Source organism: Nycticebus coucang, chromosome 1 (assembly GCF_027406575.1).
Source record: "Nycticebus coucang isolate mNycCou1 chromosome 1, mNycCou1.pri, whole genome shotgun sequence".
Lineage (NCBI taxonomy): Eukaryota > Metazoa > Chordata > Mammalia > Primates > Lorisidae > Nycticebus > Nycticebus coucang.
Genome location: NC_069780.1, coordinates 132610907 through 132637949, shown reverse-complemented (window position 1 = coordinate 132637949; position 27043 = coordinate 132610907). Strand labels below are relative to the sequence as shown.

At 41.2% G+C, this 27043-nt stretch overlaps 1 protein-coding gene across 1 annotated transcript in view; it reads left to right on the top strand.

Annotated features, from left to right (window-relative positions):
• The window catches only part of SV2C (synaptic vesicle glycoprotein 2C), a 268675-nt gene that overhangs the window by 217964 nt on the left and 23668 nt on the right, over window positions 1–27043 (top strand). The window contains exons 5-12 of the mRNA XM_053588340.1: window positions 9886–10019; window positions 10511–10600; window positions 15222–15332; window positions 15773–15861; window positions 19264–19428; window positions 22357–22490; window positions 24091–24294; window positions 25059–25218. Of these exons, the coding sequence (XP_053444315.1) occupies window positions 9886–10019; window positions 10511–10600; window positions 15222–15332; window positions 15773–15861; window positions 19264–19428; window positions 22357–22490; window positions 24091–24294; window positions 25059–25218 (1087 nt within the window). The remainder of the gene's footprint in view (window positions 1–9885; window positions 10020–10510; window positions 10601–15221; window positions 15333–15772; window positions 15862–19263; window positions 19429–22356; window positions 22491–24090; window positions 24295–25058; window positions 25219–27043) is intronic.

Sequence of the window (27043 nt, the reverse complement as noted above, 5' to 3'; positions counted from 1 at the left end):
ATGGACTTGCGTATGTTAAACCAGCCTTGCATCCCTGGGATGAAGCCTACTTGATCATGATGAATGACTGTTTTGATGATAAGCTGTAATCTATGGGCTAGGATTTTGTTGAGAATTTTTGCATCTATATTCATGAGTGAGATTGGTCTGAAATTCTCCTTTTTGTTTGGGTCTTTTCCTGGTTTTGGTATCAGGGTGATGTTTCCTTCATAGAATGTGTTGGGGAAGATTCCTTCTTCCTCAATTTTTTGGAATAATTTCTGCAGTACAGGAATAAGCTCTTCCTTGAAGATTTGATAGAATTCTGATGTGAAGCCATCTGAACCAGGGCATTTTTTGGTTGGAAGATTTTTTTATTGTTTCTTTGATTTCAGTGCTTGAAATTGGTCTGTTCAGGAGCTCTATTTCTTCCTGGCTAAGTCTAGGGAGAGTGTGTGATTCCAAATATTGATCCATTTCCTTCACACTGTCCAATTTCAGGGCATAGAGTTTCTGGTAGTATTCAGAGATGATCTCTTGTATCTCTGTGGGATCAGTTGTTATTTCCCCTTTATCATTTCTGATTGAGGTTACTAGAGATTTTACTTTTCTATTCCTCGTTAATCTGGCCAATGGTTTATCTGTTTTATTTATTTTTTCAAAAAACCAACTCCTTGTTTCATTAATTTTCTGAATGATTCTTTTGTTTTCAATTTCATTGATCTCTGATTTGATTTTGGATATTTCTTTTCTTCTACTGAGTTTAGGCTTAGATTGTTCTTCTTTTTCCAAATCCATAAGATGGCTTGTGAGATTGTTGATGCACTCTCTTTCTGTTTTTTGAATGTAGTCATCTAAAGCGATGAATTTTCCTCTCAAAACTGCTTTTGCAGTATCCCACAGGTTTTGGTAGCTTGTGTCTTCATTGTTGTTATGCTCAAGAAGTTAATGATTTCCTGTTTTATTTCTTCCTGCACCCATCTGTTATTCAACAGAAGATTGTTTAATTTCCATGCCTTTGTGTGGGGCCAAGCGTTTTTGTTAGAGTTGAATTCCACCTTTAGTGCCTTATGGTCTGAGAAGATATAAGGTAAAATTTCAATTCTTTTGATTCTGTTGAAATTTGTTTTGTGTCCCAGGATATGATCAATTTTGGAGAATGTTCCATGGGGTGATGAGAAGAATGTATATTCTTTATCTTTGGGATGGAGTGTTCTATATGCGTCTATCAAGCACAGTTGTTCTAGGGTCTCATTTAAATCTCTTATATCTTTGTTTAATTTCTGTTTAGAGGATCTGTCCAGCTCTGTAAGAGGAGTGTTAAAGTCCCATGTTATTATAGTATTATCAGATATCAATCATATTGCTCAGACCGAGTAAGATCTGTTTCAAGAACCTGGGAGCATTTAAATTGGGTGCATAAATATTTAGAATTGAAACATCTTCTTGTTGTATTTTTCCCTTGACCAATATAAAGTGACCATCTTTGTCTTTTTTGACTTTAGTTGCTTTAAATCCACATGTATCTGAAAATAAGATTGCAACTCCTCTTTTCTTCTGAATGCCATTTGCCTGAAAAATTGTCTTCCAACCCTTGACTCGGAGCTTTAATTTGTCTTTTGAAGCCAGGTGTGTTTCTTGCGGACAGCAGATGGATGGCTTGTGTTTTTTAATCCAGTCAACCAATCTATGTCTCTTCAGTGGGGAATTCAAGCCATTAACATTTATTGAGATAATTGATAAGTGTGGTAGTATTCTATTCGTCTTATTTTGTGAGAGTCCATTGCTTAGCTTTATCTTTTGCTCAGTGTGGAGGTTAGGTTCTGTCCTTTAATTTCTGAGTTCTTACTTTGCTGCTGATCCATTGTGGTTGTCAGTGTGCAGAACAGGTTGAAGTATTTCCTGTAGAGCTGGTCTTGTTGTGGCGAATTTCCTCAATGTTTGTATATCCGTAAATGATTTGATTTCCCTGTCAATTTTTAACCTTAGCTTAGCAGGGTACAGAATTCTGGGCTGGAAATTGTTCTGTTTAAATAGATTAAAGGTAGGTGACCATTGTTTTCTTGCTTGGAAAGTTTCATTAGAGAAGTCTGCGGTCACTCTGATGGATTTGCCCCTGTAGGTCAACTGGCGCTTACTCCTGGCAGCTTGCAGAATCTTTTCTTTTGTCTTGACTTTGGACAGGTTCATCACAATGTGTCTTGGAGAGGCTCGGTTAGAGTTGAGGCGACCTGGGGTCCAATAGCCCTCTGAAAGCAGTGTGTCAGAATCTTTGGTGATATTTGGGAAATTTTCTTTGATAATATTCTCTAGTATGGCTTCCATTCCTCTGGGGCATTCTTCTTCCCCTTCTGGGATTCCTATAACTCGTATGTTGGAACACTTCATAAAGTCCCATAATTCTGACAGTGACCGTTCTGCTTTCTCTCTCTTCTTTTCTGCCTCTTTTACTATCTGAGTTATCTCAAGAACTTTGTCTTCTACCTTTGAAATTCTTTCTTCTGCATGGTCTAACCTGTTGCTGATACTTTCCATTGTATCTTTAAGTTCCCTAATTGACTGTTTCAGTTCCTTCAGCTCTGCTATATCCTTTTATATTCTTCATATCGTTCATCTCTTATTTGATTCTGTTTTTGGATTTCCTTTTGGTTATTTTCCACTTTATTAGCAGTTTCCTTCATTGTTTCCATCATTTCTTCCATTGTTTTCAACATGTGTATTCTAAATTCCCTTTCTGTCATTCCTAACATTTCTGTATAGGTGGGATCCTCTGCAGTAGCTACCTCATGGTCCCTTGGCGGGGTTGTTCTGAACTGGTTCTTCATGTTGCCTGGAGTTTTCTGCTGATTCTTCCTCATGAGTGATTTCTTTTATCTGTTTCCTTGCCCTAATTTTCCTTTCACTTCCTCTTGATCTTTAAGTTCTCATGCCTGTGGACTAAGGGTTAGATGAGTCCTTTTGGTACAGGACCAGAAGGGTGAGAAGGTTTAAGAGCAAGAAAGGGATGAAAGAAAGGAGGACCGAGTGAAAAGAAAAAAAAAAAATAGAGAAAGGAGAGGGGGATGGGTAAAAGGAATATTGACAAAAAGAAGAGAGGCACAGAAAGAGGGAGACAGAGCAATATAGGTGTAGCATACTTAAGCATACAGTAGCATACTTTGACACAACCTTAAAAAAAAAAACACCTTCTGGGGGTGGCCAGTTGGGTGGTTCCCTTGAGGTCAGCAGCTCTTTGCTAACCTGATCAGACACAGTACCCCACCTCCACCAAGTAGAGAGGAAAGACAAAAATGCTATAAATCAAACCAAAACAAGCAAACAGAAAACTTTACAGGATAAAATTGGGTGAAAAAAACAAATAATAGTGGTAGAAACAGTAGCAAAAATGAAGTTCTAGTTATTAAAAAAGGCAGAAATGGGAAATTATAATTAAACTAGAAAAATTGAGAAAGAAAAAAGATCTGTATGTAAAAGGTTGAAATTAAAAAACAAAACAACATCAACAACATCAAAATAAACAAAAAAACAACCAAACAAAAAAAAAAACACAACCAAAACAAAGCAGTATGTATATGTTATTGAATATTGTCTGGGCAACACGTGGTCTTCTGGGGTATGAGATGTTAATCACAGTTCTGATACGACTGGAGGCTGCTGATTTCTCAACCCCCAGCAGGTAGACACCCTAAATCTCTCTTCAGCCCACTTAAAAGGCACTTTGAACTTGTAAACTTGCTGAGCAGAAGCCTTCCCTGGAAAGTGCTTGTCACTGGAATCGCTGCTGGAGTGGCTATCCACTTACTCAGTGTGCCAAAACCGGTCTCACTCTGCCCCTGAGGGTTAGGGCTGCAAGGCGGCTCAGACCCCACCCTTAGGCTACTTGGTCGCTTGGTTACCAGCTCCCACCTGATTCTAGCTCTGTGACCACGAGGGCGGAGCTTGCTGGGGCAGATCACTCACAATGGCTCCCTGTGGCCCACAGCCAAACACTATTAGCTCTGTCTGGCTCAGCGGCTCAGACTGGGGCCCTAGACAACAGCCAAAGTTCTCCACATTCCCGCTCAGGCTCTCCCCAAGGCAGCTCAACTGAGTGCCAAGTCTAAAGACACCAAAACAGTTCACAAGTAAGGCCTTTCTGGTTTGCAGTCTCGCTGCTACTGAACTTACAGTTGTGGGCGGGTTTAGACCGGTTGAACACACGCGATCACTTGCCGGTTTTCCACTGTTTTAGTCCTCCTCTTGGGGTCCAGAAGTCTCTCGCTGACTCTCTGTATCCTCACAGGGGTGATGATAGGCGGATCCCACCAGCCAGAGATGCCTGGAGTCCTCTCCCCGGACTCTCGGTGCCCAGATGCAAGGAAGCTGTTACTCGGCTGCCATCTTGCTCTCCTCCCTCAAAAGAACATGTCTTATGGGGCCGGACTTGCCACAGGCACTGGGAGACCCTGATGAGTGACCTTTAATCAAGGTTCCTGCTCTCTTGATAGGGAGAGGGGCAGATAATAAATAAATACATAAACAATAAGTGCACATGACCATTTTCCCTGAAGGGCAGGAGGCAGGCAGCTGGGCACATGTCATGTGGAGCAGTCTAGGCCGGGACACCACCAAATGCAAAGACTCCTAGGGTACAGCACTAAGGAATGACATATTCTGAAAAACCCTTGCATTTCTTAGAAAGGCTTCTTACAAACTTAGAAAGGCTGGCTAAAATATAATAGACATCCTTTCTGATGCATGGCTGGGCTTCCAGGAAAAAGACCCTAAGATGGGATTAAGCTGTATGTTCAGAGAACTGGAAGCAGGTCAATGGAACTGGCCCAAGCAAGTGAGAGGAAACCAAACTCAAGTTCATGAATAGGGAGCATTTACACATGTCTCAGAAGCCATGGTGGGACGTTCAGGTTTTATTCCTAATGTACAGGGAGCTGTGGGAGGCTTTCAAGCAACAGCGTGAAGTGCCCTTATGGACATTTTAAAAGACTAACTCTGGCTGCATAGGGAGGGTGGACAGCAGAGAACCATGAAGAGTGTCACTGAAGATGTGGGAAAGGCAGGGGCGGTGCTGTGCAGAGGGGAGCAGTGGGTGGCTTTGAGATATACTTGACAGAGGGAACTTGCGGATGGGTTGAATGTTGGGGGCTGTTGGGGAAAGGAAAAATTAAGGATGATTTTTGGCTTTTGACGTATATGTGTGGTAGCTGGCAGTGCAGAAATAGGGGAGGCTAAGGGAGAAACAAGGATTTTTTGGTGGCATGGCAGGAAATCCCAGGCTCTGTCTTAGATGTGGTCATTTGGAGATGCCCCCTAGATATCTCTGTGAAGGTGTAGGCAGACCGGGGTCTGTTTCTAGAGTTCTGGGGAAAGAACGGGACACATTACAGAGACAGTGGCATGTAGATGGTACTTAATGTCGTGGAGACAGATGGGTCCACATGGGAAGATCCCAAGGACGGAAAAGATAACTCATAACTAGGATTTTGGGTTTGCCAGCTTGTGGGGGCCAGAGGAACCGGTTAAAGAAACTGAAGAAAAACCAGTGAGGCAGGAAAGAAACTGATACATGTAGGGATGAGGAAGCCTGGGGAAAAACGTTTTTCCAAAAAGAAGGCAATGGACAACTATATGGAATGCTTTAGAGGGTTTGAGGATGATGAAAGCAGAGAAGCAACTGTTATATTTGACAAGGCTGTTGATCTTGATTAGCACAGAATTCTGGGACAGAAGCCTGTTTAGGGTGAGAATATTGGGTGGGACAGTGGGGACAGTTGCTTGGTCTAGACCGTTCTTTGGAGGTGCTGCTGTGAAGAGGAACAGCAGTGCAGGAGGGGCATGTGGGACCAGGGGAGGACGTTGTCTTAGCTCCAGCTGTGCTAATGGCTGATCCATCAGCTGCAGTGGGACAGCAGGGTGGTAAGGGTGGGCGAGGAGGGACAGGTGCTGAGAGAAAGAGAAGGATGAGTTTCAGAGCCCACATGAACAGGTGGGCTTAGATAGGTGCATGGATAGTCCATCTGCTGTAACCCAAGGGACCCCAAAGAGGTGGGACAGGTGCAGGTGGGCAGGTGAATTCAGGAGAAGATGAGATGTGTGTAGTTCTGTCTATTTTCTCCAAGAAATAGGAAGCGAGGTCAAGTACAAGGAGTAGGGTTGGCTGCTTGAGATTTAAAAAGAAACAGACAAATAGTATAAAATAGTTTTGGAAACTGGGATAAAATCATGTTGCAGATAAATGTAAAGAGAAATAAGTGGACACCACACCCCCTGTGCATACACACACACAACAGCAAGAGAGGGACGAGGAGACAGACCTCACCTCACAGCTAAGAGAGAGAGAAGGGCCAGATCAGCCACAGATACGCTCACTAAGCTCTGCTGGACACACAACTGCTCTTAAGAAACTGCAGATGAACTGAGCAGCGCTGAACTCTGGACCTGCAAGTTCTCTTCTGGGTTTAGATGTGGTCCAGTTTCCTCCGTAGGCTGACCACTGTGTCCTTGGAATCACCCTGCCATCAGTCTCTCCGCCCACTGAGGTGATGTTCCAGAGCAGTCAGAGACAAGGGCACAACACCTCTAAGACCTCGTCCTTGGCGAGGCATCCGGAGAAGTCTGAGCAAAAGCATGGAGCCTGAAGTCTCATAGAGAATGTGCGTTCTCCAACTCAGTCACCTTCCAGTGGCAGTGTAACTATAAAGAGAAGGGCCTTGGTTTCTGATTGCTGCTGTAGCAAATCACCAAAATGCATGGACTTGAAACAATAGAGATTTATTATCTTACACTTCTGGAGGTCAGAAGTGTTAATGCATCAGCATTGGAGGAGGCTTATGGGGAGATTATGTGTCCTTGCCTTTCCACTGCTACAGGCCACCTGTGTTCCTTGGCTTGTTGCCCTTTCCAGCACCTTCAAATCTCTCTCCAAGCTGAACTCTGTTTCCCTCACCACATTCTTCTTTCCTCACTTTGATTCTCCCAGCCCCCTCTGTTCCTTACAGGGACACTTGTATTTACACTAGGCCCAGCCATCTAGCACAGGATAATCTCTTCAATCTCAAGATCTTTAATTTAGTAACATTTGAAAAGTCCCTTTCCACGTAAAGTTCTTTTTTGTTCAATCAAATCATAGCTACATACATTAATGCATTTATGGGGTAAAATGCGCTGGCTTTATATACAATTGGAAATACTTAAATCGAACTGGTTAACATAGCCTAATTAAGAAAATGCGGTAAAGGCTATGCATGTAAGGTTCTTATTCACACATTCTGGAGATTAGGATGAGGATATATTTGGGGGGAAGGGAGCATTACTTTGTCTTCCACAAGAGGCTTCCTGCTCTAAGCACTGTAATAACTTTCTGTTTGGTTTAATCACTCCACTCTGTTTTTCTTGGAAAACTCTACCTCCCAAACTACTTGATTAGAACAGTGTGGCACAGGAGACCTTCCCCTTCTAGTCTTCACTCTTTCCTGCTATGTTTTATGGAACGTGTGATAGCCTGAAATTTAAAACATTGCATTTGCTTAATTCTTCCCCCCTAAAGCTTTTCATTTTCTTCAAATGCCTAGAACAATAGGATTTTAGAGGTTTTCAAAAAGTTCTTTATATGAAGCTCTAAGATCAAATATGACATGAAGAAGTTGTTTTTGTTCCATCCTAGAATTTCTTCTGTATTTTGGGATATGTGAGGCTTTGGAAATTTTGGTACATAAAACATTGAGAGCAATCATGCTCCTAAAGTTTATGATATAATAAATATATAAACCCACAAAATCTTCTTATATTAAGGTCTCAGATATATATATATATTTTTTTTTTTTTTTCTGAGACAGAGTCTCACTATGTCACCCTCAGTAGAGTGCCATGGCGTCACAACTCACAGCAACCTCAAACTCTTGGGCTTAAGCAATTCACTTGCCTCAGCCTCCCAGGTAGCTGGGACTACAGGCACCCACTACAACACCTGGCTATTTTTCAGAAACAGGGTCTTGCACTTGCTCAGGCTGATCTCGAACCTATGAGCTCAGGCAATCCACCTGCCTCAGCCTCCCAGAGTGCTGGGATTACAGGCATGAGCCACCATGCCCAGCCCCTCAGAAAAATATTATTAACCTAAGATTAATAGCATGAATAATAAAATATCATTATTATATAATACATTGTAGCAAGAATAATAAAAAATATTATTAACCTAAGATAGCATGTTGTTGATGTTTATACCATTTGTCAACAAATTCAGTGTTTAAGAGTGAGTGAGGCCGGCTGCAGTGGCTCACACCTATAATTCTAGCACTCTAGGAAGCCAAGGAGGGAGGATCACTTGAGACCTCCTTAGCAAAAGCAAGATCCCATCTCCACTAAAAGTAGAAAAAATTAGCCGGACATAGTGGCAAGTGCCTGTAGTCCCAACTACTTGGGAAGCTGAGGCAGGAAGATCACTTGAGCCCAGGAGTTTGAGAAGTTACGAAGAAGTTATGTTTTCTTTGGCTTGTTGCTTATCGCTTATGTTTTCTTTGCTATGAGCTATGATGATGCCACAGAGCTCTACCCAGGGCACTTTAGTGGGGCCACAAAGCAAGACTCAGTCTCGAAAAGAGTGAGTGAGTGTGCGCACGCATGAGGCTGGGCATTGGTGTAAGATTCTGTGTGTTGGTGTAAGATTCTGTCTTGAATCCTGGCAGTCAAGACTCTGATATGTAACTTGAGCTCTGTGGCCTCGTGCAAGGTAGATCACCTTCAGAATCTCACTTGACTCCCAAGTAAAGAATGAATAATTATGCTGCTCTTCTGGGAACTAGATAACAGACTACCTGACTTTTGTTCACACAAATGCCAAGCTTGCTGTAAATTAAAATTTCACCTCACATAATTCATCTATGCCTTTCTAAACCTCCTCTCTGTTTTCAGTTAGATTTGATATGCCTCATTATTTCTCATTTAGCACCATATTTGAATTTTGCTTTTTTTCCATTTTATATTCATTCTAATATTATTAGCTTTCTTTTAACTCTTGAAGGGATTTCTGTTTGTACCCGATTGTGCCTATTTTTATGCTATAATAAAAACCTATAATTTTTATACTATTGGGGAATTAAAATCTCGTGATCTACTGCCTGCCATGTGTATGAGGAGATATATAACTGCCAACTCCTAATAATTGTATGGTCAGAGTGCTGGCAGGGAATGGGTAACACCCGGGATAGGGGAAAGAATTGACTGTAGGGACTATTCCTGAAGATATGGAAACCATTAGAGAAGGCAATAAGGAATAATACAGCACCTTGGAGCCACCAGTGCTTCAAACAGCAACAGGAGGAGGGTGGCCAGACCCTAACAAGCCCTGTGGCTGCAGGAGAAGGCCCAGGAGTTAAGTGTCCACGGCCAGACCCCGCCTGCCAGGGAGGCCAAAGGGGAAGCAAGGGGAGTGAATATCCCATCCTTCCTCCCACCGTCTGTGCTCTGGTCTGGCTTCCTTTCTTCAAAACAAGCTGGAAGCCAGTGGGCAAGGAGCCAAGTAGACACAGTCCCTACAGGTGATTTCCCAGCACACGGCACAGTGGAAAAAGCAGAGTGAGCTGAAGAGCCAACAGAAGATACTCAGCACAGCCGTCTCCCAGATAAAGCATTCTCCCAAAGTGACCTTGGCCTCTGGGGTTTGGTTATACATGTACGTAGCATACACACCCCACCATGCTTACACCCTGACCCCTTGGGTTCCAAGTACTTTTCTTCTCAGCACTGCCACAGGTGGTCTTAGGACCGAGCTGGTCACTGTGGCTGATGCCCAGACCAGCTCATGGAGAGTAAGACTTGGTCGATCAACCCACAGTGCAGGCCCCCAGGGCAACTTTCCCTCCCTCCAACCTGGGAGGCCCGCTCCCTCACCCTTCTCTCCTCCATTTCCAGGGTGGAGCTTCAGCATGGGGTCAGCCTACCAGTTTCACAGCTGGCGTGTGTTTGTCATCGTCTGCGCGCTCCCCTGTGTCTCCTCTGTGGTGGCCCTCACTTTCATGCCTGAAAGCCCGCGATTCTTGTTGGAGGTAACACTTGTTATTATAAATATTCACATAGCTGACATGCACTGGAAAGAGTTCTTTGCTAATTCTAGAAAGGTATGTTTGCCTCTTTGGGGGGTATGTTTCTCCTTCCTACTATGAAATTCTGGAGGATTTGGCTTCATGAGACATGCTTTGAACCGCCAACACATGGAAAGCTGTCTCATAGCCAGAAAACATTTGTGTTCCACCTTACACAAATAACTTTTTACTCAGCGAAAAGAACATGGCTTATTGTTATAGAAATGGGATTTTATTATCTAAGGGTTCTTATTTCTAGTTGTAGGCATATTCTTTGAATTGCTAATGTATTCTGTGATATCCAAATAGTCTGTCTGTTCCAATGGGATATACCTAAACACATTTGCACAATTATGCCTCATTTAATCTTGTGATACAAGATGGTTATTGAAAAATCAGGGAGGGTAAGGGTGTCTGTCACTCCTAGAACTTCACTGTCTACTCCCATTTCTTAGGTTGGAAAGCATGATGAAGCTTGGATGATTCTGAAGCTGATTCATGACACCAACATGAGAGCACGGGGTCAGCCTGAGAAGGTCTTCACGGTGAGTCTGCTCCTCAGAGAATTCACAGTGCCAGGGACTGGGACATGCTTTCTGTCTAGGACAAGACTATAAATACTGTAGGCTTTGCAAGCCAGATAGCTCCTGTCACAACTACTCAACTCTGCCACCGTAGCAAAAAATCAGCCATTGACAACGTGTAAACAAATGGATGTGACTATGTTTCAATAAAACTTTATTTATAGAGATAGGCACAGTGCTGTGTTGGGCCCATAGATTGCCAGACCTCCACCCATGCCTATGTAGGACCCCAGAACTCTCTGGTTGGTCAAATGATAACACCAACCCAAGAGATGGAGTTAGGTGGAAAGAATACCTTTATTTCTCAGACGTATTCTCTGATTGCAAGGCTCAGAACCTGAGGGCATGAGGCCCGTGGTTGTAGGGATCAGCAGCCAATTCTCCTTGACTTGCTATCAGAGGAGGTCTGGCCTCTGTGGGTCTGTCTCCTCTGCTCAGCCAGGTCACTGCGCTTGCCCCAGTCACCCAGCTGAAAATTACTTCCGGCTGCTCAGCCAAAGAGTTCAGAACATAGGGCCTCCTAGATAAAGCAATTATATATGGGTTCAAAACCCAGGTCACTCACTTGCTGTGTGATCTGAGCAAGTAACATCAAGGTTCTGAGCTTCAGTTTCCTTATCCTATGATTAGAATAAAGCCCAACTGGTAGATTTATTAGGAGAGTCAAATGAGAAAATGTATGTAAAGCATTTAGCAAAATGTCTGGCACATTATAAGTACTCCATAAACAGCAGCTAATAATATTTACATATCTACATATTAAGATAAACACATCTGTGCAGATTATTATAGATATACATATACACATCTGTATATCTGTGTATACATCTATGTGTATATATTATCCATATATTAATATGGGTATATTATACATGTTCATGTATTAATATATACACACAGTTGTAGATATATACATATATTACATATGTATCATATCATATAGTCATATGAATATGTTATGCATATTAATATATGTACACAGCATGTGCATTTATATAAAAGCACGTGAAAACCTATTAAGGCCTTTAAAAAGTTCTCCTCAAATTTCAAAACCAGACAAGTTCATTTACATTAGAAGGAAATAAAAGTATTCTCATAAATGGAAGAGCCAAAAAAATACCACCCATGTAATGTTCTTGAAAAAATAACTTGATGTATTCAAACCAGATTAAAATAAAACCAAAAATTCAAGAAGTGTGAAGGCTGAGGGCAGTGCCTCAGGCCTGTAATCCTAGCTGTCTGGGAAGCCGAGGCAGGTAGATTGCCTGATCTCATGGGTTTGAGACCAGCCTGAGCAAGACCAAGACCCCGTCTCTAAAAATAGCCAGGCATTGGTGGCAAACCCCTGTAGTCCCAGCCACTTGGGAGGCTGAGGCAAGAGAATTGCTTCAGCCCAGGAGTTTGAGGTTGCTGTGAGCTGTGACACCACAGCACTCTGCTGAGGGCAAAAAGTGAGACTCTGTCTCAAAAAAAAAAAAAAAAAAAAATCAGGAAGTAAGTTAAACATATGAGTGTCAACAATAATTATTTTCAGAAGGATAATAGATCTAAAACAAATGTCAAAATATATTTTAAAAATACAAAATAATTATTTTTTTAATTCTATAACAATTTTCTATACATAAAGCCATAGAAGTTGGAAACAGCAAGAACATGCGACAGTATTTTTATAAAAATATAGGCTAGACTAGAAAATGCTTTTGAAAAATTAAAAAATAGCTAAAATTAGAAATACTTTTTAAAAACTTTGAACACAGAAAAAAGGAAAAAAGCATAGCTCATTTATAAGGAGACAGGAAATAAAATAATATTTTTTAAATAAGAAGTCTCAGGTTAAAAGTAGAAATATTAGTTTATAATAAATACGAATAGTGTAAACTTTCCTATTAAAAGACAAAACAGTCAGATTTAGACAAAACCCCAAATCAAGCATGTATATTTTGTATGCAACAAAGTGGCACAAAATACCCTTACTAGTGACAATGTTGGCCCCTAGGTTTCCGGGCACATTTTCAAGTAACATCTAACACTCCCAGAAATGGAAGGAAAAACAATCATACTAGAGCAAAGCAGTGTGACCAATCAGAAAACTAATCTCTGGGTTTCCTGACAACCCAGGCAAAAGATAAATTTAATGGATCGTGTCATTTTTGACATGAAGTAAATGGAACATGTATCTGTTTTTCAGGCAAGGCCAGCTTCATCTAGTTGTAATTTGCAGAAAGTTTATGCACAGGCTATATTATAAGGGATTTTGAACAATATAATAAATGTTATCTTTGATACAACTATTTATAGTACATAAAGGCAGGGATTTTACACATGGCCATTTCTTAGATCAATAATTAACACTTGCTAAAGCAAGGTAGCCATGTGGGAAGCCAGAAAAAGGTAATCTAAGTATGTGGTTTCAATTTGATGTGGCTGAATGTGAGCACAAGCTATCAAAGAAGCAGAAATTTATTTCCAATATATATATTTCACTTCATTCTATGTACATGCACGTAGGCGCCCACGTGCACAGCACACACCCCAATCTCACTTTCTTCTGGCTTCTCATTCTCTCCCATTCCTCTCTACAGCGACACTCATCTTCCAGCTCCTCAGACCTGGCGTTTTACCTAATCTGCCACCCTGCTGCTATTTTCTCTGCATGGAATGTTCTTCAGACTCTAGTTACAAATGTGGTTTTCAATGAGGAAAGCCTGTCTAAATTAATTTAAATTGGATGCATAAAACTTTTTGGAATTAGCTATTGTTTTAAATCTTTTGATATATGCAGTCATACAATTAGACTAAAACATTCTAGAACAGGTTTGGGAGGACATACGGTAAGACAGCAGGAACGTGGAAAGTAGGATTTTTAGTGGCTTATAAATAACATCAATTACATCTTAAAACATGTGAAATCATGTCTCCATAAGCAGTCCCCTGCTATCTTATTTGTTCATTTTATTTGTAGTTAGGAAATATATTTTTTTTAATGTAAGGGTGGACTTCAATCTAGCCTCTATCCAAATCATCACAGACTCTTAAACAGCAACATTTTCTCCGCAGTGTCCTAGAGAACTGGAAGATCCGTAACAGATGTCCTCAATTAAGGGCCTAGAAACATTAAGTCTCTGCTTTTGAGTACATGTACAATAGAGGGAAAGCATTTTTAAATTAAAGGGTCATAAGGCTGGAGAGATCTTGAGACACCTTCTGGATACTCATCCCCCTTCTCAGCCAAATGATGATAAAACCCTTTATTTACCAAAGACCTTCTGAGAAGATGTCTCTGCAGGGCCTCATTGCCCTATTTCCCGTGCCCAGATAGAAATGAACTTTTCTTAAGTAAGACATCTTTGTCTACTTGGCCAGAAAGGAGCTACTGCGTCTCTCATCTGGTATAATATGAAAGACAAGAGTCCCCAAATCACCTCTGTTAAAAACTGGCCTTGGTACCTGGATTCTTATGATAGAATTGCCACCATGGATGTTGGCAGCATCTCCAAAAAGATCTGTTCAAATCCCTTGCAGGGGTAATGTGTGCACATCAGCACGTCCTCTCAGATTTATCAAAAACGGGTAAATCTTCATTAACAGGACAAGGTAGGCCCGGTCCACAAAGGAACCCCTCTTTCTTTATTTTCTCTTTTCAGGATTCTATCTTCTTTCTTGGTGTTGAAACCATTGCTTCTCCGGTCTTGTGGTTCTTTTCCTTAGCAAAAGGAGGCTACCTTAAGTCATAGATGCAATTTTTTTTACACTGACCCTCTATCATTTATTTCCCTTATATTGCTGAAAAATCAGTGTTGATGCCTGCAGTCCACACTCCTTCACTTAATTTTGCATCATGGTTAGCACTGTGGATTTCACTGTGGAAGAAAGAAAGAAGAGCCATACTGGTGCTCTAAGAACAAATGCTTTAAGAACCGCTGTTAGGGGTGGTGCCCGTGACTCAAAGGAGTAGGGCGCCGGCCCCATATGCAGGAGGTGGCTGGTTCAAACCCAGCCCCTGACAAAAACTGCAAAAAAAAAAAAGAACCACTACTAGCGGTCAAATTCATCAAACAAAAAGGTTTCAAAGGCATATGCCTTCAGGTGTATACACTCACTTTAAGCAAAGTAATTCTTTTTTTGTTTGTTTGATAATTTTTTTTTTTATTGTTGGAGATTCATTGAGGGTACAATAAGCCAGGTTACATTGATTGCAATTGTTAGGCAAAGTCCCTCTTGCAATCATGTCTTGCCCCCATAAAGTGTGACACACACGAAAGCAAAATAATTCTTAATCCAGAAGCTATTCTATCTGGATATTTTAATCTACTAATTGTGTCTTTGCCGTTATGATCAGAAGGTCATTTGGGTTTCATATTATCCATTACTACTTGCCCTTCCCCCGTTTCTCTGTCCTTCCCTCTTACTCAGTCTTTATTTGGCTCTTTTAGGTGCCAGTGGTCTCGTATACCCATGGAGTGATAATCAGTACTGCTTAGTTTTTACTGGAGTCAGTTTCACTCCTGTACAAATTGCTAACCTAAGCCCAGAAACTTCAGAGAAGGGAACTCAGCGCTTTGCACTTTGTTGCTCTCTACAGGTAAACAAAATCAAAACCCCTAAACAAATAGACGAGCTGATTGAAATTGAGAGTGACACAGGAACGTGGTACAGGAGGTGTTTTGTTCGGATCCGCACAGAGCTGTACGGAGTAAGTAACAAGCCCTGCACTGAGTGTCAACCTGCTGCGTGTAGGGTGGTCAGAGAGGGGCTGACCGTGCTTGTCCCATGAGTGGGGCTCTTCCCCCCTGCCCTGGACACCCGACTCCTGCACTGGGACCAGGCCTTCGGATCCCTTTTGGATCAGAAGTTACCAGTACATTCATCTGTGGGAAAGGGAAGGCATTAGGCCCGGGGGCTTGGCAGGGATGGGGTGCCTTGAAGTTTTGAGTCAATTTGTCCATTTGCCTCCAGGAAGCTGAGAAATGAAAGTTCCAGTATTGGTTTCCTATGACCTATTTAACTCATGATTTAAGTTGAAATGAATTCAACCCAACAAAAACTCAGCTTCTGTCTAATTTGGTGGAAGGGGTGGGGTGTGGGGTTGGCTAGGTAACTGCATTAGAAAACTAACTCTCTAATATTTCACAGATTTGGTTGACTTTTATGAGATGTTTCAACTACCCAGTCAGGGAAAATACAATAAAGCTTACAATTGTTTGGTTCACCCTGTCATTTGGGTAAGTGATATTTAAATTCTTGGCAAGCGAAGTTGTCGAATGTTTACATTGCTACTTCCAGCCGAGCTTGCTGCCTTTTCTTCTGCTGCTTGATTCTACTAACCTGCTAGAAAAGATTCTTTTTTCAGCTTAGATTTGCTGACAACTGAGGCTTTTACAAACCAATTATTTTATTTATCTTTTCATAAATCCGGGGTGGCAAAACCAAGAGTGTTTGGAAAGCCTCAGACCATTTGCCCTGGGACTTCTCCACCATCCACTCTCGGCCCAGCCCCACCAGGCTCTCTGCGCTTCTTGGACATTCCAGATCTGTTCCCATCTCAGGCCCTTGTGCCAGCCCTCTGCTTGGCACCCTTCCCCAGTTATCTGCCCTGCTCCTTTCCTCACCTCTTCCAGTCTTCCCTCAGATGTCACCTTCTCACTTTCCTTAACCACCTTTTTTAAATTTCAGCCCCTCTGTCGTCTTTATTCTGTATAGAGAATACAATGTGGCTAGCCTTTCTGAAAACCCCATGAGGACAGGTTTTTATTGATCCATATCCCTGGCACATAATAGGAACTCAATAAATAATGCCAAGTGAATAAAACTACCATGTGTATGTTCTACGAAAAGAAGAGGTGGGAAGAAAATGTCCAAATTTGATCTGCTAATCACTGACATAGCTTAGAATGTGTGTGCACAGCTCTTTTGTTGTGTAATTTGCTGTTTAGAAAAAGACATTTAGATAATATCCTACACTTTCAGGTCGGTGCACTCTCCATGCCTGGTAGAGCCTAATATCTAAGCTGCAAGTTCATCTCATAACAACCCAAAACTCAAACAGGCGAGCAATCAAAGATGACCGTTCCTTCCCAGCGTTGGTTGAGGTGGGACAAGAGAAAGAAGGAAGCTGGGCTTGGGACACCTAGCAGCTGGTTCTCTGGTGACTTGGTTAACTGTGTGACTTCAGGACACAACTTTGTCTCAACTCCTCATTTCTAAATTAAGAGAGTTGATTTAGAATATGTAAAATAACTGCCACCCAAGTTCTAGAATAATCCATTAATCTCTGGAGGAAGGGAAGGCTGGAAATGTACTATAGTAAGTGCCTACTGTGTGCTCAAGCACTGGGTCAGGTGCAAAGGCAGGTAAGAGGAAAGTCCTGCTGTCCAGGTGTGGAGAGTGGTAATCATTATCTGGTTTGTTTACTGCGTTTACTTATTCATTATTGACCCGGTGTTAAGCTTTATGATTTCTTTACTCTTCGCTGCTATGTCCCTGAGATCTCAGCAGTGCCTAACATTTAGTAATTGCTCAGTAAATGTTTGCAGGATAAATGAAAAATCGGCCAAGACCCCTCCACGTCATTGATGGTGGATGTTCCGGGGCAGTATGCGTTCCTCATTATTGCCATTCCAAAGTTCTGCTCCACACATCTGATGGGGAGCAGTGCCATAGATGTTCCCCCCCTGAGTCGTTTCTTACTCAATGACCACTCGCACACCCCACAGAGATTAATTCATGATCTATAAAGGAAAGTGGTTGGACTCTGTGGCATCCTCAGGCAAAGATGTTTCAGGAATCCTACGACAGTGATGATGATTGGAGCACTGTCTACATGCTAGATGATTTGCATGCCGTTTAGTCTGAGCAAGCACCCACGAAGGTGGACATGACCATCATTCCCATGTTACAAATGAGCAAGTGAGGCTTAGAGAATTGGCCCAAGTGCATGAAGCTGGTAAGTGCCACAAGCAGGATTCAAACCCAGCCTATCTGCCTGCAAACGTTATGTTCATAACCACTTCTTTCTTTGTGTAGTGAAGTGTCGCTGGGAACAAAGTCACTCAAATGTGAATGCACATCAGAAGAATCACCTAGAAGATTCCACTGCCAGAGCTTTTGATTCATCAGCTCTCAGTGGAGTCTGGGTTTGCATTTCAAAGAGGTTCGTGGGTGATGCTTATGCTGCTGGTCCAGGCAGCCCACTTTGGGAACTAGTATTTTAAAGCAGCACTGTCTGATTGAAATGTGAACTATGGATGTCATTGGAAAATTTCTAGTAGCTGGGAAGCAGGTGAAATTAATTTTAATTCTGTGTTTCATTCATCTCCTTCTGCCCAACATAGTATCATTTCAACATACAATCAACATAAAAATTATTGATTAATTATACTTTCTTTTTCTCATAAGTCTTCAAAATCCTATGCTATTTTGTATGTATAGCATATCTCAATTTGGACTAGCCACATCTCAGCTGCCTGGTGACCACCTGTGGTCAGTGACTACTGTACTGAACAGCATAGCAGCACAACCTAGCTGTCAGAATAGTACATTAGAGGCTGGGAGACAGAAAGGAAGAATTACGTGGATTTTTAGGTAACAACCTCAATGTCCTTTCCACAACCTTGAACCATCTTGAGAAACAGGGTCCTGCCCCCAGGTTAGCAGTATCACAGTAGTGTAGGAACCAAGAAAGCATCTCCATTAGTGGAAGAGTCATTCAGGGCTCTCATTCATAGTTCTAGGATCCTAGGAGTTTGTGCCACGAAACTTGGAAGTAAGGTTTCTCAGTGTGGCCTGGGACGATGAGAAAGACACCTGGGCAGGATGCCAGATGTCTTCATCCATTTGTGCTGCTGTAACACAGTACCACAGTGCAGGCAGTTTATAATAACAGAATTTTTTTTAATTTTTTATATAGATGGGATCTTTCTATGTTGACCAGGCCAGTCTCAAACTCCTGGCTTCAGGCCATCCTTTTGCCTCAGCCTCCGAAGGCGCTGAGATTATAGGCAAAAGCCACCATGCCCAGCCAATAATAAAAATATATTTCTCACATCCTGGAGGCTGGAAGTCCAAGATCAAGCCACTGGCAGGTTCAGTGTCTGATAATGATTCAGCGTTTTTTTTCCAAGATGGAGCCTTGTCGCTGAATCCTCCAGAGGGGACAAACACTACCCTCGCACGGTAGAGGAGCAGAAGAATCAAAAGGAAAGGAGACAGTTCTCTCACACTTTTTAAAAGGACACAAATCCCATTCATGAGGGCTCCATTGTGGTGACCTAATCACCTCCGAAAGACCCCACTTTAATACTATCACATGAACTTGGGGAGGACACTTTTAGATGACAGCATCGTGTGTGGGTATAGGATGTCTTTCATCACATCTCTTCCCAGAGGAGGGGTTCAGGAATTACATACATGTGGTTCTCCAGATAACCCTAGACCATCTTTCTAGCTTGATTTTTGCAGATTGATGGTAGGGGTGGGGTAATCTGGATTACTGTATGATTTATTTATAATGTCAGAAGGAGCCAGCACTTCTCAGGGAACCACTACTGCTCTGAAAACATAGGGAGGTGTTCATTGCCTCTGATGCACTTGTGTCTTTGCAAACTCTTATTTCTTTGTCTTTGCAGGTACTATGGATTATCTGTTTGGTTCCCTGACGTCATTAAACATCTGCAGTCCGATGAATATGCGTCACTAACTAGAAATGTGCAGAGAGATAAATATGCAAATTTCAGTATTAACTTCACAATGGAAAATCAGATCCATACTGGAATGGAATACGACAATGGCAGGTCTGAAAACTTTGAAATAAGCTAATTTACTACCTGGTCACAAGAACGTATTTCTGGTTACCTTCACTGAACTAAAACATGAATAAATTTGTTTTTTTTTTTTTTTTAGTTCGTACATTTAGTCACTTTCATGTTGAATTTGAATACTTCCAAATGGGCCTTTAAAACAAGATGCTCATCTATCAGTTACTTCACATAGAGCTATTTTTGAAACTGTCGTGTTCATATTTATTAAAGCACCGAGTTGCTTCCTATTTATTAAGTAGTGGAATTGACCGATGTGAAAAAAAAATTTAGAGAGATGTTGAAGAGCGATGACAGTAAGTTAGGGTACAGAAGAATGAGGAGTCTGAGAAAATAAGGTGGGTATAGGATTGAATTCAGAGAAGAAATCTGAAATGTGATATGAGTCTTCTGTTCCTGAGAAAGGGGATCACTTCTCAGAACTCCTTTCTCCACTATACTGAATCCAAAATTGGCGTGTTTCAGGAAGAGTTTCAATAAGAGAACAGGAGACTCTGCAAAGTTAAGGGTTTTGAAAAGATGCAATGAATGTATGAGCCAGGGGCTCTTGAGAATAAGATCTGAAATGCTTCTTGCTGACCAGGAAGAACTGGCTCAGGGAGGTGGATCTGGGTCATTCCTTAAGAGAGGGAAAGAATAGACCAGGTACTGGTTTATACTCATATACTTGTTGTCTGCACAAATAATTGCTGGTGTAAGTTTATGATTGTTTCCATTATTAAGAAATTGTTCAAATTTCAAAAGTGTTAAAAGTATAAATCTAAAATAATCAAAGTTGCCCAGGGCAAAAAACTAGTTCAGGAAAATGAAAAAGAATTTGTAGGATGCTTATGATCTGTGTAATAGACAGGGGAGTTACTAACTGGGAGGAAACTGTCCCTATGCTGGCAATTCAGTGAGGGGCCTAATCATAATCTGAGCAGTACGGGAGCACCTTCCCTCTCCCACATAAAACACTGCGATCCTGTTTCACACAAACCTCAGTGTCAAGTCCTCTGTCATTCTAAGGTGAACATTGACACTGTTTAGTTAATAAAGTGTTGTTACTCCATCAGAAATTTCCACTTTATATTCATGTCCCTGTCTTATCTGTTACAGTTCAAGCTGGATAGTCAATCATCACTTAGAATTTTTTTACATTAATAATATAATGATTAATCATTTTAATAATATTAAAATCCTTATAAAACATACATTATATATTTATTTTAAAAAGTGATAGAAAGAAATTTTTGTCCTTCAGGAAATTTTGAAAAATCACCAAATGGCTTCTTTAAAATATAGCTTTCTCTATTTAACATCATAAAATGGTGATTCTTTCTGTGCTGACAACCCCCACGCTAGACTATAAGGAGACAGAGCAAGGTGTGGGAGGCACTTCACAGGCAGACTGTTCCCGGAAGAGCACAGGAGAAATGGGCAGCAGTGGTTATCTCTGGATAACCATTCAGAGGAACCATTCAGAGGAACTGAATGGCCTGGGGATGGGTGTGGAAAGGCTTGTTTTTTTCCATTTTCAACCTTTTGAATTTTGTTCCATGAGTATTCTGTGTGTACATTATCCATTCAAAAAAATACAATTACTTACCCTTGGCAAATTCAGTTCCATTTCAGAAAATTGGTAATCATCCTAAAATGCACCATTATTTAGCCTCCTTCATTGCCTTTAGATCGTTTTACTCTGGGCCCTGGAATGGGGGTGGAAAACAAAATTATTTTTTCAAGCTGGTTGGTCTGTGAGACCACAGTGCATTTTGAACCAACAAATGCAATTGAGCTTTAGGGTGAAAATAAATTTGCAAGTACTCAATAGTGAGTGTATTGCTTTTAAGTCAGCTCACCTGCCCAGAAGGATCAGTTCCTTTCTGCCCCTATATAAGATAATATATAATATATAAGAGCAATATTGATGTAATAACCCCATCCTCTCAGTGAACAAGCATTTTCCACTCAGTGACTGGCTAAGTATCATTCACAGTCTCTTAATAAAGTACCAGGATTCACTGATGAATATGTATCTCTGCTGCTAGGAGTCTTTATCAAAGGTGACGAGGCCTGAATCATAGACTCTTACAAGACGTTATGAGCATTATGACTGTATCATCTTCACCACCCAGAATCCCCCTTACAATGGCCCTAAATGTTAATGCCAACCATGAGAATCATAAAAAACAGTTAAGGAATAATACCCCAAAATGTATCTGAACAGATTTCATTTTCCACATGTTTCCAAAAATAAGCAGGGCTCTCATAATTCTGTTTGTTTCAAGGACTATCTGTTGGCTGTGAGAAGTAAAACATTCCTGGAAATGACCGTGAGCTAAGAGTTTCTTGACCCCTAAGTCAGTCAGTCATTCTTCATATAAATGAAACAGAATTCTCCTGCCCTCTCTTCAGGATAATCAGAAGTCCCTATGCTAGAAGGCAGAAGCTTTGGGTTTTCATATTAGGAAACAGAATTTTACTATTTACCAAGTTCAAGTTGGAGAACATCTTCAAGTTAGAGCCATTAACCCCAAACAGAGAATTTTCAGGTAAAGCCATGAAGAAATAAAAGGATGAGATTGAAAAATAAAGAATCAGTAGCCACAGGTACTCCCCCAACACTACTTTCAACTGCATACCTCACAAAAGCACTTACCAACATCACAGAAATCTAAGGGAAGTTATCATGTCATCTCTTCTCCTAGTGGAAAATAATATTGGTGAGCAATGAAAGAGCCAAAGGACAAGCTGGATGAGGAAAAAGAGGAAAGCAAAGAGCTTACAACATCTATAAACTTATGTCCTTTGTAATTAAGAAAATCCACAGTGGGGTACCACGTCACTAAACTGGTTTGACTTGACTTTGAACTCAGATAGATACAAGTCCTTGATATAAACTTTTGTGTGTGTATTGTACAGATTTCTAGGGGTCAAGTTCAAATCTGTAACTTTCAAAGACTCAGTTTTTAAGTCCTGCACCTTTGAGGATGTGACTTCACTCAACACCTACTTCAAGAACTGCACATTTATTGATACCCTTTTTGACAACACAGGTAGGTGTGCTACTGAGCACCCAGCTCCTGGCAGAAATGTGATAACCATGTGACAGGGTGGGGAGAGGCTCATGTAGGAAATGGATATTAAGGAGTGAATGAACCAGCTCCCTACATCAGGTTGGTCCAAAGCAAGCTTGTCTTGTTTGTCTTATCAGATTGAATGCAAATGGCATTTGCCAAAGTTCAAAGTTGGCAAAAAGAACATGTCCTTTGGAGAATCATTTTCAAAGCAAAGAATTAACCTGTAATTTATTTAATAATCCTGGTTTCAAAATCTGGTGTTTGCTTAGGAGAGCATGCTTTCGTTAACAGAGATGGAGGGCATGTGGCTAATGCTTGATCAGATAAAATTTTTTTAGCCCAAGCCATACAATGGTGTTTGAAAATCCTGCTGGGGTGAGGGGAGGGAGGAAGAGAGGAAACAAACAGTGATTGGACACCTACTCCCTGCTGTTTCCTACTGTAGTTCACTAGCCATTCATTATCTCTGTTTTCACAATAGGTGAGATGTAGAAAAATTAAGTAATTTGGTCATAATCATAGACCTAGTAACAGCTGGTGTTTGAAGCCGGGGTTATCTGATTTCAGAGCCCCCATCCACTGGTCTGTTTGTCCTATAAAGTGAGTCCAGCATAACAGCCTGGCACTAGCAGGAGGATCAGTGTGTACCCTGTTACCAGCCCTGCCTTCCAGGGCTCAGACAGAAGCCAGCTCTGCCCAGCTCCCTGTGAGAATGGGATCAGGTGTCTCTATTTTTCGGTTCTTAAACAGTGCTATCTGTCACTGTCCTCTAACCCATTCAACCTCAGAAGATCGACTTTTTTAGCAGATCTCGATCAGTAAGCAAGATACCAGCCAGTTTTGATTCTCACAGTCCTTTAGCAAAACCCACCATCATCTGCAGGCTTCTTAAATGGTTCCATGTTTAAGAAATAAATGCTAAATGCAATCAGTATAACCTGGCTTATTGTACCCTCAATGAATCCCCAACAATAAAAATAAAATAAAATAAAAAAGAAATAAATGCTAATGACCTTCTGATGGGGCTGACTCTTATCCCTCAGTGGATTCATCTACATAAACCTGAAGTTATTATATAAATTCAATCTCAGGAACCCAAGGAAAGTCCTGTTCCTTCTCTGTGCCTCGGAGTCCCATAAAATGGAGATAATAAGGCTGACTTGTGCATGATCTGAAACAAATTGTTTTTATTATGGTAGTATATAAGCTATCAGTACTAGAATGATAGTCTTTATATAACAATAGTTAGAACAAAGTAATATTGTAAAGGGGTAAGCAAGTAATATAATTAACTATGGCCAAACATAGGAAATCAGAGGATAACTGGACTCTTTAACCTAATTTATTCCTTTATTCAACAAAGGTATTTTATCATTCAGCTACTTTGTAATGTGAGGTCCTGGACTGACCCTATGCGTTGGCCAGAAGCAGATACAAAAAGCCAAGCCAGCCCAGGGACAAAAGCCTGCCAGGAATTTATAAGACCATGAATCCCTTTTGAATGGGCTTTCTGATGTTGGTGCGCACCTGTTAAGACCTTGATGAATTGTCTTTGTTGTTACTGTTGTCTCTACAGATTTTGAACCATATAAATTCATTGACAGTGAATTTAAAAACTGCTCATTTTTTCACAATAAGACGGGATGTCAGATTACCTTTGATGATGACTATAGTGCCTACTGGATTTATTTTGTCAACTTCCTGGGGACATTGGCAGTGTTGCCGGGGAACATCGTGTCTGCTCTTCTGATGGACAGAATCGGGCGCTTAACAATGCTAGGTATGGACTTGGTTTCATGTACAATAAACGGCTGCCCCTGCAATCTAGAGTGGGGATTTTCAACCATTGTGCCGTGACACGCTGGTGTGCCGCGAGAGGCTCTCTTAGATGTGCTGTGAAAAATTTTAAAGATCATTAATTAATTCATTTAATTCATGATTAATTAAAGATCATTAATATTAATTTTCAAAAGAAGTACAAGGCAGGATTATATTTTTTACTCTTTTTTTTTTTTGATCACCATAGTCTAAGTGTGCTGTGAAAGTTTAACGATAGGTTCAAGTGTGCTGTGAGATAAAAAATGTTGAAAAACACTCATCCAGAGGGAGCCTGTTTCCCACTGTACTTACTTCATCCATCCCCACCCTCCATGGCCCCCTTAGACATTTGCATCCCATGTGGAGAAATCCCTCAGACCTTTTATTAGAACTAAATTGTAGTTAAAATTATGTCTAATTACATTTCATTGGGGCAGTTTCCCTGAGTTAACAGACTGAAAAGCTAATTATGTGTAACTAATGTATATTTTTCCACTTAAGTAGCTGAGTAATGGATGAGGTGTATTTGGGACTTGCTGTGATCACAAGGCAGTTGGAGAAACAAACCTTTCATACAGGTGAATGTGCCTGTATTTGAGCATTCCGGAGCCCAGTCTACAGCTTCCACTTAGAATTCAGTTTTCCCGAGATATCTCAAAGACCCAACGGTCCTTACTCTACTAAGATGGCAGGAAACATTCCAGCCTTTGCTTCCATTGTTGGCAGGTGGCTCTATGGTGCTTTCGGGGATCAGCTGTTTCTTCCTTTGGTTCGGCACCAGCGAATCCATGATGATAGGCATGCTGTGTCTGTACAACGGGCTGACCATCTCGGCCTGGAACTCTCTTGATGTGGTCACTGTGGAGCTGTACCCCACAGACCGGAGGTATGTTGATATGGGCCTCTAGGAAGAGGCACTTTAAGGCTCGTGGGATCACTGAAAAATCACTAAAAAGCAAGCCAAACTGTCACTTCCCCAGGAAAGTGAAAATCAAAAGAAAAAAAATCTGGTTTATAAAAAAAGATAGAGATTATATATCTTAACAGCCTGGATGGAATTGGAGACCATCCTCTTAAGTAGAGTATCACAAGAATGGAAAAACACCCATCACATGTACCCAGTACTAAATTGGAACTAGTAGATTAACACCTACATGCTCACATGACAGAAAAACTCAATGAAATTTGAGCAGGGTGGAAGGTGGATAAATTCCCACCCAACAAGTACATTGAATAGGTGTAGGCACAATACCTGGGTGGAGGACACCTACAAATTGGACTTTAACCTCACAAATGCAAACTATGGAATCTAACTATTTGTACCCCCACATTAATCTGAAATTTTTAAAAATATGGACTTATAAAGTTGTAGTTTCCATTTATAACTTTTAAAAAGAAAATGTAGGCCAGTTGCAATGGTTCACACCTGTAATATAGCACTTTGGGAGACTAGGGCAGGAGAATCAGTCAAGGCTAGGACTTAGAGACCAGCCTGGGCAATATAGCAAGACCCCATATCTAAAGAGACCCTGTCTCAAAAACAAAAAGAGATAAAGGGAAAGAGAAGGAAGGAAGGAAGGAAGATTAAGTGCAGGGGACTATAGTTCCTGGCAGGAATTAATAGGGCAGAAGAACCAGTGAAGAATTTAATTGCGTCCATGACTTAGTCTGTTGGCTAACAATATAAGGAAGCTGTAATGAAGAGGTGAGGATTAGGATTTAATAGTCTATCGTGTCCCACACTTTAAGAGGCTAATCAATCTTGAGAGGGTCATTACCTTGTGTTTGCAGGTGTCTGTATGAGCTCTGCATTAAGCAACCACAAAGAGGTCTCTAGAACATACCTCTTGACCTTCCTAGTTTGTGGGGAACATGTGTTGACTTCCCCAACATGTGGCTAGTTCAAGAAAAAAAAAAAAAAAGATTGCTGTCAAAATGGAGACCCAGAAACTCTGTGGCTTGTATCAGAGAAAGGACTACAAAGTAGGGCTCTAGGGTAGAGTGTCAGCAGCTGGATAACTAAAAGATAGAAGCTCCGATTTGCCTTTTGCCATGGGCTAAGACAGGTGACCTTTGCCTTCTTTTATTTCAAGTACAACTCCCATGCTTTGTTACCATGGGAACCCTCCAGGCCAGAGAATGGAGTCAGTATTATGTAGACTTAGAAATGGAGGAGGGTTTTCTCTCAAAACTATGCTGAAATGTTTGGGGTCTCAATTTGCAACTGCTCCTGAGTTCCTCCTCTGGGCTCATTCCTTCGGTCCTTTGCCCGCAGTGGGTGCATCCTCTGAGTGCACAGACTTCAACTTACATTACTTCTTCCAGAACACGCGTTACTGACTTAGCAGGAGCCCTAAGCCCATCTCCTGACAGAATATTTGACCCTGGGGAACTCCGGAGGTCTGCTTATCAAATATTTTAATTCGGATCCTCAGTGAACCTCCTAATAAATACTTAGTATCTGTGCAGTTTCCTTCATTCATTCATTCAACAAATTTTAATACTGTGACTTTTGTGGGCAAGGCCCTGAAGTGAATGTCCTCGCCTGTGGGATAGGGGTGCTGCCAAAGCAAGATTAAGAATCTGCAGCTTTCGTTGAGCTTTCTTTCATCAACCTCTCATTCTGCGCATGGGGCAGAGATGAAGATTTCACTATGCATTTAATATAAACCCCTCAAGGTTGCAGCAAGGCTAGGTCACAGCCTCCTTCC